Raw genomic sequence first — 14,853 nt, forward strand, 5'->3', positions numbered from 1 at the left:
TAACTGGAGGTGACTCTGTGCCAGACCTGTCTGGTATGGAGGGGGAAGTCTGTGTTATATGTTGTCAGAGCCCAGGGAGCTCACTGCTTCACAGATTGGGTCAAATAGGGAGAGGGTGATGGACAAGCTGCAATTTCTGAAGCCAGGAAGTTGGCTGTATGACTAGAGCAAGAAAGAAAAGGAGACCCACAGAGCCCTAATTGCTTGCACCTCAATGTGTCTATCAAAAAAGTACAAGTCACTGGCCAATCTCCCTTCCTGTGAGGACTGTTTTGAAGAGCATGTCATAAGAGCTTCTTGCCAAACAAAGATTTGGATGTCTTTGCACGTAGCTAAGCCAGATATTGGATCACCATTGCGACATGGATGGAAAAATGTGGATGAGAACTACTTCCAGTATTCTTCAAGGGCCTGATGGCTTCTGATCATCTACAAGATCTTATTTGTGCCTGTACCAATAGGGGTCACTGCACAATCAGCTGTGTGTGTATTCAGAGTGATCTTCCCTGCACAAAACTGTGTACATGCCAAAGCAATGAAGACTATGATAACCACACACTCTCGACAGAGATCATAATGATGAACAAGGTGATGATGATAATGATGTTGACTAAAAATGTCCCCCGTGCTGTAACATTTCAAGGATATCTGTACACATTTATTATTAGATTTTGTTTTACGCTTTAGATTGTTGTTGTGAGGCTTTGAGAAATCCAATTTTATGTCTTGAAATACCCCATAGAGTCATTAAACTAGCAGAAACTAATACAAATATTTCAGAGTGGTAATTTTAACATGTTGATGGTGTCATTGTTTATCCCCATTTCTGTGGTAACAGCCTGACTTGACAGCTCCACGTCGTACTTCATCTTAAAGTAGCGTCATAAACTTTTGAATGATGTATGATGTGCATGTGTGTAGAGAGGGTACATTAAGTTGCCCAAGAGGGTGGTGTCTGCTGCTGGCCTAAAACCCAGTTTCTCTAAAAATACAAATTTAAAGTGGCTCTTTGTGCTGTAGATTATTCTAATTATTGTAGCAAAGGCCATGTCACAGACAGTGTTCCCTCTAATTTTTTCCACTCGTGTGGAATGAATTTTGTTCTGTGCACCAATATGCAGGTGATTGCTACAATAAGAATAATCTACAGCACAATCACCTCCATATTGGTGCACATAACAAAATTCATGTGGTGGGGGTGGGGCTGAGGGTTTTGGAGTATGGGGGTGGGCTCAGGGCAGGGCAAAGGGATGGGGTGCGGTGGGAGGGAGAGGGTGAGGGCTCCGGCTGGAGGTGCGGGCTCTGGGGTGGCGTCTGGGATGAGGGGTTTGGGCTGCAGGCTGCCTGGGGGCTACAGTGGGTAGAGAGGACACCCCACATTTCTCTCTCCCTGCAGCAGCACCTGGGCTATGTGGTGTGGGGAGGCGCCTCTCCCCCAGCCGCGGCAGGTCCATACTGGGACTGGGTTGGGGCGAGGAGAGGGGCACTTCTCCCCCAGCCATGGCAAGTCTGGGGAAAGTCCATGCTGGGGGAGAAGCGCCTCTCCCCGCCGCAGCCCTGAGCCCCTACGTGGGGCTTAATAGGCAGCTGTGCAGTTGCGCAGCTTAGAGGAAATTTAGGTCATAGATCAGGATTGGAGCCATTATGCTTAACACTGTACAAATCCAGACACTAGGATGACACAGTTCCTGCCTTGAAGAGCATATTACAGGCGGGGCTGGTAGCACTGCATGCTATTAAGGTTGCCCGACACTTCCTGTTTATTATAATACCCTGTTTTCAGTTGCTTATAGCTCCTGTGTGTGACAGGACTGTACGCACCATCCCCACTGCGTGACAGTGACTGAGCCTGCTCCAGCCCAGGGCTATAGGGTGAAGCCTGACTTTCATTGTAATAGCTGCTCCCAGCTGCTGTGAGCTGGGGTGGGGCTGGGCACTGGAGCTGAGGGCATGAAGCCTGTCTCTCCTGTGTTCTCAGTGATCCCTCAGACTCCTAGGCAGTGTGGAGGGGGAGCAGGGACTGGTTAGGTGAGGAAGCTGGAATTGGTTGGGTAGGAAGGCCGGCGTGGGGCTCCAGGTGGGGAGGGGAGGCTGGACCTGTGCAACCTTAATTTGGCCCCTTTGTGCATGTGAAGAACATAGAATTCGTGAGAAGTTTGGTTTAAATAAGTGGCCTAGCATTGCACAGGAACTCTTTAGGGATGGAATCCAGTTCTCCAGGGCGGGATTCAACTGCCTTAACCAGGATGCCATCCTGTCTCTTCCTGCAATCCCGTGACTCCTTCACTACACACCTTCCATCTTCTGCACCAGATGAGTCAGGGGACCATCAGACAACAGCCTCTATTGCTACACAACCCTGATTCATCCCTACAGCATGGCCATCCTGAGCACTGAATGAAGCAGGGGACCTGTGACAAAAATGCTAGGGGTTCATGTAATCAAAGACTGTACCATAATGCATGTGCACAGTAGGGTTGAACTAAGGTTGCACAAGGAAATTTAATTCTTGCTTTTCCTATTTTTTGAGTGCTTGACTTGGCAACCTCAATAAAGTTCTTTTTAACAGATTTTTTTATGTGTAATGTAACTTTTTTTGGGTAGTAAATAAAAAAATGACCCTTGTGGTCCCTTCTAACCCTATGCTTCTAACTCGAAGGTTTTGTTGCATGCAGTGTATATGTAGGTCCAAAAGGCATATTCTACATCTGCGCTAAAGGCTTAAGGAACATCCAAACTGACTGGTTCAAAATTTTAGTCACCATTTTAAAAACTGTATACGGGCTTCCCAACGCTTAAAAATCTGTTTGCTTCCCACACTGCGGACTGAAGTGTTTCAGAAATTCCAAACTTCTCTGCTATGTAGCCTTACAGTAGCAAAGCTGCGGTCCTGTTTGCAGTTTCTCTCTCCTGCTCCGTTCTTGTGAGCTGGCTGGATAGTGAAATATCAGAGAGATGGTGCGAGATGCGCAAGTGCTGGCTCTCAAATTTCTACACAGCAGCTCGGTCTGATTCCTGCCCTGCCTGCCTTCAGAACATTTGAATCAGGGACAGTTCTCCATATTTGTCAGGCACTTCCACTATTGCCATGTGCCATCCCATTGTGTCTCTATTGCAATTGCATTTGTATGGGCTCAAGCTCCAAAGGAGCTCTTTCTTATTCTTCACCTGAAGTCACTTTCCTCTGGGATATCATTAATCATTTTCACAGCATCCAATTTTAATGACCCTAGCAGAAAATTATGAGATGAGCTGGGGAATAAGTAATGGGAGAAGAGCCTGCCTTTCGTGCAAAGGTTATCGGTAAAACCAAGACTGCTAGGGCTGGATAAATGGCAAGCTGAGATTCCTGTGGGAGGGAGAAGGTGATTATTTGAGGCTTTTGAAACCTCTAGAATGGCCTTTTAAAGTCTGAAATTTTATTGAGTTCCAGCAAACATCTTTTCCCCATTGTTTTAAACAGTGGTTTCCCAAGAAAAATTTAATTTGCGCAGACAAGCAAAAAATCAATAGTCATTCCAGATTTACACCTGTCTGTCTCAGACAGCAGAATTAGAACCCATGTAGTTCTAGCTAATTGGAAGCCCGCATGATTATTTAAGGTGCTTTTCTTACCCACCTGCTAGGATCTATCAATGCAATAGAATAAAACAAAACAAGCCTGCTAGACTTCCCGAGACTTTGAAATTCAAAAGATTTAATTTCCATTTTAAAGGCTATTAATGAAATCCTGGCTTCACTGACGTTTTACTCCCACTGGGGCTGGGATTTCAACATATAAGCGTTTCAGGGCAGGGACTATGCCTATACAGCAGCTAGCACGATGGAGCCCTGATCTCAGCTGGTGTTTTTAGGCACCACCGCAGCAGTGTATCTCCCAAGTAGCATGGGCTACTGTGAACACATCAGATGTCCTGTGTTTTCAACAGTGTTCTCATAGAATATCCAGTTAAATCTAGGGTCTCAGTCTTCATCTTCAAGGTGCTCCATGGTCTGGGCCCCGGATATCTAAAAGAGCCTAAAGCTTCAGGATAAGGACGGTGGCCAACAACTCCACTCCTCAGGGACAATGGAACTTTGTACCACAAGGATGAAGCTTGTCTGTGCAGGAGACAGCACTTTCTCGGGGCGGGTCCCAGACTGTGGAAGGAACTCCCCAGGATTTACCACAATTTACCCTGTGCAAGGTGCACTTCTCTGACCTGCCTTCTCTTACATAAATCCAGAGTAGGGGTGGACGTATTTAAAAACAAACAAATAAACGTAACCTTAACAAAACGTTCCACTGTACACAGAATTTCTCCCCCTAGAGAGAGGATGAGAAAGATGATAACTACATTTGATAATGTTAGTCACTCACTCAACGCTTTGCTCAGAAATGCTCAGATATCATAGAATCATAGAATCATAGAATATCAGGGTTGGAAGGGACCCCAGAAGGTCATCTAGTCCAACCCCCTGCTCAAAGCAGGACCAAGTCCCAGTTAAATCATCCCAGCTAGGGCTTTGTCAAGCCTGACCTTAAAAACCTCTAAGGAAGGAGATTCTACCACCTCCCTAGGTAACGCATTCCAGTGTTTCACCACCCTCTTAGTGAAAAAGTTTTTCCTAATATCCAATCTAAACCACGGTAATCAGTCACGGTAATCAGGGCAGCATGAAGACCAAAGCAGAATAGAACTTGATAGAATAGATTTGTGAAACAAATAACAAGTAAAACTAAAATGCATGTTTATTGTGAGTTCTAAGTAGAGGTCTCAGGAAATGAAAATAATTTTTAAATGAAAAAAAAATGAAAAAATGAAATAATATTTAAAAAACCTTGATTTATGTATTTGCATGTTGTTTCCAACTTTTGAAAAAGGTACAAACTTGCAAAAAGAGAGTTAGGAAATCTCACTTAGTGAGTTTTTCATATTCATATTCATATTTGACTATGCCTATTTTACGCTTATATTATCCACATTTTGAGAACCCCAATTAAGAGTTTATTTTGCATACAAATCTGTTTGCACCCACCAAGTACAGTTCTGAACCTTGTGTGTTTTCTGTTTGTAGCCATTCCCACTGAACATTTTCCAAAAGTGGTCTTTTTGTAGAAACTCGATGGAAAACTACATTTCTGGGTTGCGAAATGCCCTGGAATGAAGTGACAAACATTTTTGCACAAGAATCTTGGGGAAAAATTTGTTTTTGTGCAGCTTTGGCTTTAAACCTAGCAAATACTCTCCTCACGATGCCCATGGTCTGGTGGTTTGTCTGTCTATCTAAGGTCCTTGGATGGCCCTCATCACTGTAATGTCTGAGTACCTCATACTCCTTAATGTATTTAGTCTCCCGACAATCCCCATGAGGCAGAGGTGTGCTATTATTCCTATTGTAGAGAGGGGGAACTGAGTGGTACAGAGGCTGAGTCATTTGCACTCAGAAAGCTTGTGACAGGTCTCCTGGGTCTTAGACTAGTGCCTTATCAGTGGACCATCTTTCCCTTATAGGGGAAAGATACTGCACCACCTTGTCAGGATCTGCCGTCAGCCTTTTTCACTTGATACCGTGTCCAACCTGACATGGGAGTTGAACATGGTAATAACGGATGGGAATCCTTGGTTAAGAAGACACTGGACTGCTCCCCCTCCCATCAGGGATGAAGAAAGGGGAAAAAAAATCCCACTATGATCCTTTGTTCAGCCTTTTCTCTGAGGCCTCTCCAGGGAGCTGAACGCAGTACCCCTTATCTTTTAAAAAGCATAAAGGTAATTATCTAGCCACAGACCTTTGCAAGGCAGCCTGATGTAGCCAGGGGCAGGGAGCAATGCTTATCCAGCCATAATCTCTGGAGATATAGAAATTCACACTTGCACAGACTGAAAAAGCAAGAGTTCCTGCTGTTAAGCATTTGGGCTGCGAGACAGGAGGAGATGCAGTCCTGCTCCTTCCATTTCCTCTACCAGATCCTTATCTTATGTTGGTAGATGAAGTCTGACATTTACTTTAAAGACACAGTGGTGGGCCACACTGAGCATTCAGTTACACTGGGGCTCATTTTTTTCTATATTTGTATGGCTGGAGGCAAGGACGTGACAAGTTACGAAATAATTTTTTTAAACCATGTTGTGGTGAACCAGAAGAACGGGGTTAAGGAGGGCTTTTGGGCCCAGCTAGCCCTGCCCTGTTATATCTGCAGCCAGTGCCAGGCCTGGGGAGGAGAGGAAAGGAGGGAGCCTGACTCAGTTGAGGCTGACCAGCAAAGAGGGAGAAGCTAGCTCTTGCCTTGCCTGAGGGAAGGAGCACTAGCCTGCTGACTGAAGCAGCCACCAGAAACCAAGCAGTGCCTTCCTGGCAAAGGAGACAGAGAGAGGCCTAATTTCAGAGTAGAAGCCGTGTTAGTCTGTATTTGCAAAAAGAAAAGGAGGACTTGTGGCACCTTAGAGACTAACAAATTTATTTGAGCATAAGCTTTCGTGAGCTACAGCTCACTTCATCGGATGCATTTAGAGAGAGGCCTAGGAGCACCCAGTCTGAGAGCAACCCGGGTGACCAGAGCACGGAAACCTTGTGGTTATTCCGACTCCACCAAACTGATGATTGCCCCGCACGGAGGAATCTGGGAGGACAGCAGCAGGACGCCGCCCAGTGTCCATGAGAGGGCACTGGTAGGAGACAAGGCCCAACAGGAACTTGGACCATAGGGGCCACGCCCCAAACTAAAGGGGCAATGGTAGAAAGTAGCCCAGGGCAGTAAACATAGATTCCATGCTGGGAGGTCCCCTGCTCCGGGGTGATTTACACAGGGTCTTGCATCTTGTGTCATCACGTTCACTGGTGTGAGGGGTGCAAAACGCTGCCATTCCCATCTGGCTGTTTTACAGGTGTAAATGATATCTGAAGGTACAAGGCAGTGGTGAATCCATCTCCCAGTGTATAATGTACTATAGAGTTGAGCTGTATCACGTGAGGCTGATTTGAGGCTGTATTGGGTCCTGTAGCCTGCAGGGTTTGTACAGTTGCAACTTCCTAAAATGACTCTGGTGGAGATGCCTTTCATAGATTGCACAGTCAGAAGGGATCACTGTGATCATCTAGTCTGACCACCTCTGTAACACAGGGCACAGATATAATAATAATCCAAATAATTCCTAGAGTAGATTTTTTTAGAGAAACATCCCATCTTGATTTTAAAATGGCCAGTGATGGAGAGTCGACCACGACCCATAGTAAATTGTTTCAATGGTTAATTACCCTGACTGTCAAAAATGCCACCTTATTTCCCGTCTGAATTTGTCTAGCTTCAATTTCCAGCTATTAGACCTTTCTCTGATAGATTGAAGAGCCCATTATTAAATATTTGTTCCCCACGAAGATACTTTGGCTTTGTCTACACTGGCACTTTTGTCGTCAAAATATTCTTCGCTCAGGGGTGTGAAAAAATGCCCCCCACCACCCTCCCCTGAACTAGAAAAGTTTTAAAAATGAAAAAAGTGCCAGTGTGGACAGTGCTTCATTGGTAGGAGCTGCACTCCTGGTGACGAAGCTACCACCCCTCATTGGAGGTGGTTAGAGACTGTAACCAACACATCCTGTAACCATGTTTTTGTTAAATTTAAATAGACTCAAGAAGCGCAATCACTGTAAGGCATATTTTTCTAATCTTTTAATCAGTCTTGTGGCTTTTCTCTGAACTCTCTACAATTTATCAACATCCTTGAATTGTGGACACCAGAACTGGATACAAGATTCCAGCAGTGGTCACACCAGTGCCAAATACTAGAGATAAAACAACCTCTCTATTCCTGCTTGAGATTCCCCTGTTTATGTATCCCAGGATGGCACTAGCTGTTTTGGCCACAGAGTTACCCTGGGAGCTTACGTTCAGCTGATTATCCACCAGGGTAAAGTCCCCCATTGTATAAGTATGGCCTGCAATCTTTGTTCCAAGATGTATACATTTACATTTAGCTATATTAAAATGCATATTGTTTTCTGGTGCCCAGTTTACCAAGTGGTCCAGATCACTCTGAATCAGTGACAGTGACTTGTCCTCTTCATTATTTACCATGCCACTATGAGTGTGTTATCTGCAGACCTTTTTATCAGTGATGATTTAATATTTTCTTCCAGGTTATTGATAAAAATGTTAAACAGCTGGGGACCAGGAACTGATCCATGTGAGACCCCACTGGAAACAGACCCACTGAATGCTGATTCCCCATTTATATATTTTCATTTTGAGACCTAGCAGCTAGCCAGTTTATAATCCATTTAATATCTGCCATATTAATTTTATATTGTTTTAGTTTTTTAATCAAAATGTCCTGCGGTACAAAAATGCTTCTCCAGGGAGAAAAGTTTGGGTTGCCTGTGAAAGAGATGGGGAGTAGTCTGCAGATCCCTGGTTTTGGGGGAAAGCAGCAGCCCTGCAATGTGCCAGTCCCTCCACAGTTATAGCTGTCCTCCCCGGCTCTGTGCTAGCACGACTGCCTCTGGAGCCAAGCTGGCAATATTCTCTCTGCACAAACCTTCATCTCCAAGGTGTGCAAGGACAGTGTGGCAGGTGACTCCAGCATGGCTCCTCATGTGCCTCAAATGGGGGCATGGGGTGCAATGTAGCCGCTCTCCTGGCCCCTTCTCACTCCCACCACCAGCATGTGTCCTGGGCCCCGATAGATTTGGGGCAGAGGGGGATGGAAGGAGTGTGCCATTCTAATAAAGCTTTAAACCCAGGCAAAGTTATGTCCATAGGAGTTACTAACGTGGATTGGTGGAAGACTGTGCTCTATGCTGTGTTCTACTGAGCATTTTCCCGAGAAGCCTATGAAAGCCCAGGGTGAGTTCAGGACAGAACTACAGCTTTAATTTAGACTAACTTTGAGTTTGGTGCTGTGTTTCTTCTAGTGTGCACGTGGGACTAAGTGGTATTAGACCGTCAAACTTATTAAAGATTGGAAATCATCTCCTTATATAGACACACACATGGGTCCTGACTTTTCTGCCTTTGAACTGCAGCCAATGCTTTAAGGCTCCTTAGGCACTGTGTTGACTTTTTTTTCTTCTTCCCCCGAACAGGTATATATCATAAATGTAACATGGTCTGACTCAACTTCCCAGATCATCTACCGGAGATACAGCAAATTCTTTGACCTGCAGGTAACAGTTGATTTTACTTACTGGAAATATTACTTGTATCGGTTTGTACATTTCCACACTGTCATAATAACATTAAATAAGGCTTATATGGCCTGTTGCATCAAATGATCTCAAAGCACTTTGCAGATTCTTCACAGAATGTGATATAGATAAATCCAGTATTATCCTGCCTGTTTTATAGAAGGGTTTATTGAGCCATTGAGAGGTTAAGGCCCAGATTTGTCAACAATGGCTTCTAGTTCTGGGTGCCTAACTTCAAACCTATTTTTCAGAAGTGGCTTGCTCGAGGTCACACAATGAGTCAATTGTAGAGGTGGGAATAAAAAGCGAGTCCTGACTCCCAGTCCCCTGTTCTAACCACTAACCCATCCTCCCCTTCCAGAGATAGGAAGAAAAGTCAGGAGTGCTGACTTCCACGTTATGGAGAAATGCTACTGTGGCACAGCTGCAATTCTGCTGCTGTAGGGTAGACACTTACTACAGTCACAGAAGGGTTCTTCCGTCACTGTGGTAAATTCAGCACTCTGAGAGATGAAGAATTTTTCCATTGACGTGTTTTCTTCCATTGAGGTGTCTACATCAGGGCTTAGGTCAGCCTAACTACATTGCAGAGGACGTGACATTTTTCACAGCCCTGAGTAATGTAGATAGGTCGACCTAACTTCGTAGTGTAGACCAGGCCCCAGTCCTCTGCTTTAAACACTAGAACATGCTTCCTCACTGTATTCATGTCTATGCATTTTGATGTGATCTATGCCATTGCGTCATTGTCTCTCCAGCAGCAGCCCGTGTTGGTATGAAAATGAACTTTGCTTTCCAGTTACTTGTATGTTTTCCCAAATTACAAAATTCAGCATTGGCTCCAGTGATTAAATTATTTGCTATGCTGTTCCTAGGCTGTTGGAAGACAAGTTAGAGGGCTCCTGCTTGATATCCTAATTAGCAATAATCCAGACCCACTGCCATCTTTCTAGACAGCTAGAACATAATTGGCTGGGGTTATAAGATCACTCTGAAGTGCACTGATTGCTCTAAGAAAAGGAGGACATGTGGCACCTTAGAGACTAACAAATTTATTTGAGCATAAGCTTTCGTGAGCTACAGCTCACTTCATCGGATGCATTCGGTGGAAAATACAGTGGAGAGATTTATATACACAGAGAACATGAAACAATGGGTGTTACCATACACACTGTAAGGAGAGTGATCAGATAAGGTGAGCTACTACCAGCAGGAGAGCGGGGGAGGGGAAACCTTTTGTAGTGATAATCAAGGTGGGCCATTTCCAGCAGTTGACAAGAACGTCTGAGGAACAGCAAGAGGAGGGGAATAAACACGGGGAAATAGTTTTACTTTGTGTAATGACCCATCCACTCCCAGTCTTTATTCAAGCCTAAGTTAATTGTATCCAGTTTGCAAATTAATTCCAATTGAGCAGTCTCTCATTGGAGTCTGTTTTTGAAGTTTTTTTGTTGAAGAATTGCCACTCTTAGGTCTGTAATCGAGTGACCAAAGAGATTGAAGTGTTCTCCGACTGGTTTTTGAATGTTATAATTCTTGACATCTGATTTGTGTCCATTCGTTCTTTTACGTATAGACTGTCCAGTTTGGCCAATGTACATGGCAGAGGGGCATTGCTGGCACATGATGGCATATATCACATTGGTAGATGTGCAGATGAACGAGCCTCTGATAGTGTGGCTGATGTGATTAGGACCTATGATGGTGTCCCCGAATAGATATGTGGACAGAGTTGGCAACGGGCTTTGTTGCAAGGATAGGTTCCTGGGTTAGTGGTTCTGTTGTGTGGTGTATGGTTGCTGGTGAGTATTTGCTTCAGGTTGTGGGGCTGTCTGTAAGCAAGGACTGGCCTGTCTCCCAAGATCTGTGAGACTGATGGGTCGTCCTTCAGGATAGGTTGTAGATCCTTGATGATGTGTTGGAGAGGTTTTAGTTGGGGGCTGAAGGTGATGGCTAATGGCATTCTGTTTTGTTTTCTTTTGTTTGGCCTATCCTGTAGTAGATAACTTCTGGGTACTCTTTTGGCTCTGTCAATCTGTTTCTTCACTTCAGCAGGTGGGTATTGTAGTTGTAAGAACGCTTGATAGTGATCTTGTAGGTGTTTGTCTCTGTCTGAGGGGTTGGAGCACATGCGATTGTATTGTAGAGCTTGGCTGTAGACAATGGATCATGTGGTGTGGTCTGGATGAAAGCTGGAGGCATGTAGGTAGGCACAGCGGTCAATAGGTTTCCGGTTTAGGGTGGTGTTTATGAGACCATCGCTTATTAGCACTGTCACACTTGTAGAAAGCTCAGAGCTCCAAACTTGTATTCAAGCACTCCTGAATGTTGGGAAAATGTTGATCTATTGCTGAAGCTATATGTTTAGAATCCTAATAAAGTCCCTTCTAGCTAGCATCATGGATGTGCACAGCCAGCCGCAAACTTCAAAGCCATGTCACAATCGATGATATCAACCTGTTTGTCATGCTGAACCTGCAAGGAACAGGTTTCTCAATTTTTGGGTGGCCAATGTGAGATCCCTTAAAGAGGCCTGATTTTCAGAATCAGTTCCCTTTGAAGTGTCTGTAGTTGGGTATCCCAAATCATTAGTCACGTTTGAAAAACACAGGCTATAGTGCTTTAGGCTTCAGGGGGTAGCCGTGTTAGTCTGGATCTATAAAAGCGGCAAAGAGTCCTGTGGCACCTTATAAAGTAACAGATGTATTGGAGCATGAGCTTTCGTGGGTGAATGTCGGTATCCGACAAAGTGGGTATTCACCCACGAAAGCTCATGCTCCAATATGTCTGTTAGTCTATAAGGTGCCACAGGACTCTTTGCCGCTTTTATAGTGCTTTAGTTTCTTCAACCAAAAGCTTGACCTTTACGTAGCAAGTCCTATGACCCAAATTCCTAGTTTGTGGTACGGATGAAATGAAATGGAATGAAGGCAGAAAAGGGAACATTCATCATCTTTCCTATGTTTCCTTTTGCATTCCCACCCCTCGCCACACCCATTGACTAGGTTGAAGTGCGTAGACTGGTCAGTACCAAAGCCATAGACAGTAAGTCCCAAGTGCAGTTGTTTCTCTATGGCTGATGTATGCTTGTTCACTGATGTGCAGCTTTCTGTGTGTATTTGTATTAGAGTAAGGGTCATGGCCAAAGCAGTTCTTTCTCTTTCTTTCGTTCTTTCTTTCTTTCAAGCTCCAGTTCTGTTTTCATGTATATATTCTTCTGGGTCTCCTAGCCTTTCCTGGTGAGTTTGAAAAGTTCCCATCAAGCTGAAGTTATCAATGGGGTTAGTGTGTTGGACAGGAAATGATGTCTCAGTCAGGGAGAGTGAGTCCTGAAAGGTCCCATTGATAAGTGCAAGTGCCTAGCGCCAGTGAAAAAACTCCTGCTTGTACAACATGACTCCCCCCACTAGAAAATATTACAAGAAAGGAATGAAATTCCTTTATTTAACCCTTTTCCCTCCCAGGGATTTCGGGAGTCGCCCTTTGTGCCAATTGGAAGGGCACTGGTGTACACAGAAATGTGCAGCATTCCTTAAGAAGGAAGGAAAGAAAGCATCTCCAGTGATTAGAGCGCAGGGTTTGAAGTCAGGTGACCAGGATCCTCATTCCAAATCAGCTAGCAACTCTCAGGGCAAGTCACTCACTTCTCTGTGCCTTGGTTTCCCCATCTGCAAAGCGGGGGCAATGATACATGCATGCTATCGTAAGGTGCTTTAAGATCTGTGGGTTAAAAGCATTACTGGAGTGCAGAGTATTATTGTTATTTTATCCATATTAATGAAGCTGGACTCCTGGTGAAAATGGACATTACTAATTCCATCAGCAAAGAGACATATACTGGACCCACTTCCCTCTTAACATCTTTAATTAGAATTCTATGAACAGCTCAGCATCAGGGATTTAAAATATTAAATGCTTCTGCAGTGGGTCTGAGAAGGGAGTTAGAAAGGCAAAGACAATAGTGGGGTTTCATGGGATGCTCTCTCACAGCCACTAACTCCTCGCTTTATCTGTGGCGACTCTCCTAAGAGAGGGCAAAAATCCATATAATCATCACAGCATGCACATAAAGAGGGTTTGAGTGTGTGAATTACATTTGGGGTGAGGAATGCAAGTTGCCCCCAGCCCAGGGACTCCCCCCCATGTAGCCACCTCATGGCCACTCTTTGTGAAGTCACTTACACCTATGCAGAGCAGGGCTGTTACTTCAGCCTGTTGTAACTGCCCTGGGCATCCTTTTTGGTTAGTGCTTTCCTGTCGTTTGCAGCTACGCTCACCATGCCTACTCCTCTCCATGCTGCTGCCGTGGAGAGAGATGCTACAGAGTGTGTGGAGAGAGATGCTACAGAGTGTGCTTCGTAGCACACAGAGGTTGGAATGTCCCCGAGCGTTGCTCCCCCTGCAGATTAATAGCAGTGGTTCTGCTGCATAGTGGACCTTTGAGTTCCCCTCAACAGTTGTGGGATTCACCTGATAGGGAGATCCTTGGTGCTGTTGAGATGGGACAATAAGCTCTTTGGGGCAAGGATTGTCTCTTTTGTTCTCTATTTGTACGGCGCCTAGTGCAATGGAATTCTGGTACCTTAACTGGGGGTCCCAGCGGCCACTGCAATTAAATAAACAGATGGTAAGATCCTCAGAAGTGATGAGCAAGATTTTAAATTTGAAACAAGTTTCAGCAGCCTTTCTGGAAAAAGGAAGGAATTAAAATGACATCTGGGCCTGAGCTGCAAAATCCAACCATAGGTGTCAATCCCCAGTTTCCAAAGCAAAGCTCAGGTGTGTTTGGACCTAAAGTTTTGGTCTGGACCACAGGTCAGGCTGTGGGGACACTACCTCGTTTATGATGAGCAAGGCAATAACTCCAGCATCCCCTTCCCTTTGCCCAGGCCCTGGGGGTGTGTAGGAGGCCGACCAAGCTGGAAGGTGTGGGAGAAGTCAGACTCCACACTCAGAGCCATAGGGCTGGGCTGGTCCTTGCACTGGGAAGATTGTATTGTGTGTTTGCGGAGCATGGTAATGCTGTTTTGCATAATCAAATCAATATACTCCTCCCTACTTCACTATAAACAGAAAATCAAGTGTGTACTCAGTGGTCTAATGCAAGCTAACTCAGAGGCACTGTGTGTGTCCCAAACAGCTGGAGTTTTCTGACTGACAAGCTTGTCCCATCATGTCTGCACTTCTGGACTTTGCTGTGCACCTATATGTGTTTCTTTTTGCTTCTGAATGGACGTAGAATAACAAGAAAGGCTTGTAATGACTTAATCAAAGCTGCAAGGGCTGATGTTGACAGTGATACCCGATAGCACTCGAGGGGCAGCCTGCAGAGATACCTGGAGGAGGAGAAAAAGGAATACAAATAATTAATTTTGTTGCTATAATTATTTGTTTCTTTTTAAAAGCCCACCCTTTTCCAGTTGCAATCTCTATGGGGAATAACTGGGAGGTGGTAGATACTATTTCTCCTAAATACTGTCTAGCAAACCCTCTTCTTCAGCCCTGCAGGTGCTAAGAGTCAGCCCCAGTTCTGTTACACTGATGCAAATCCCAGGTAACTTCAGTGGAGTTACTCCAGATTTTTGTGGATGTAAGTGATCTGAATGAGGGGTCAGACTCTTTTCGGGAAGATGAACAGGGCAACATGTTTATACTTGCTGTGAAATTTAAGGGCTTGAGATTGCTGAA

At 44.7% G+C, this 14,853-nt stretch overlaps 1 protein-coding gene across 1 annotated transcript in view; it reads left to right on the top strand.

Annotated features, from left to right (window-relative positions):
* The window catches only part of SH3PXD2A (SH3 and PX domains 2A), a 406,607-nt gene that overhangs the window by 65,181 nt on the left and 326,573 nt on the right, over window positions 1–14,853 (top strand). The window contains 1 exon segment of the mRNA XM_038409643.2: window positions 9,064–9,144. Coding sequence (XP_038265571.1) covers window positions 9,064–9,144 — 81 coding nt within the window.

Source organism: Dermochelys coriacea, chromosome 7 (genome assembly GCF_009764565.3).
Source record: "Dermochelys coriacea isolate rDerCor1 chromosome 7, rDerCor1.pri.v4, whole genome shotgun sequence".
NCBI lineage: Eukaryota > Metazoa > Chordata > Testudines > Dermochelyidae > Dermochelys > Dermochelys coriacea.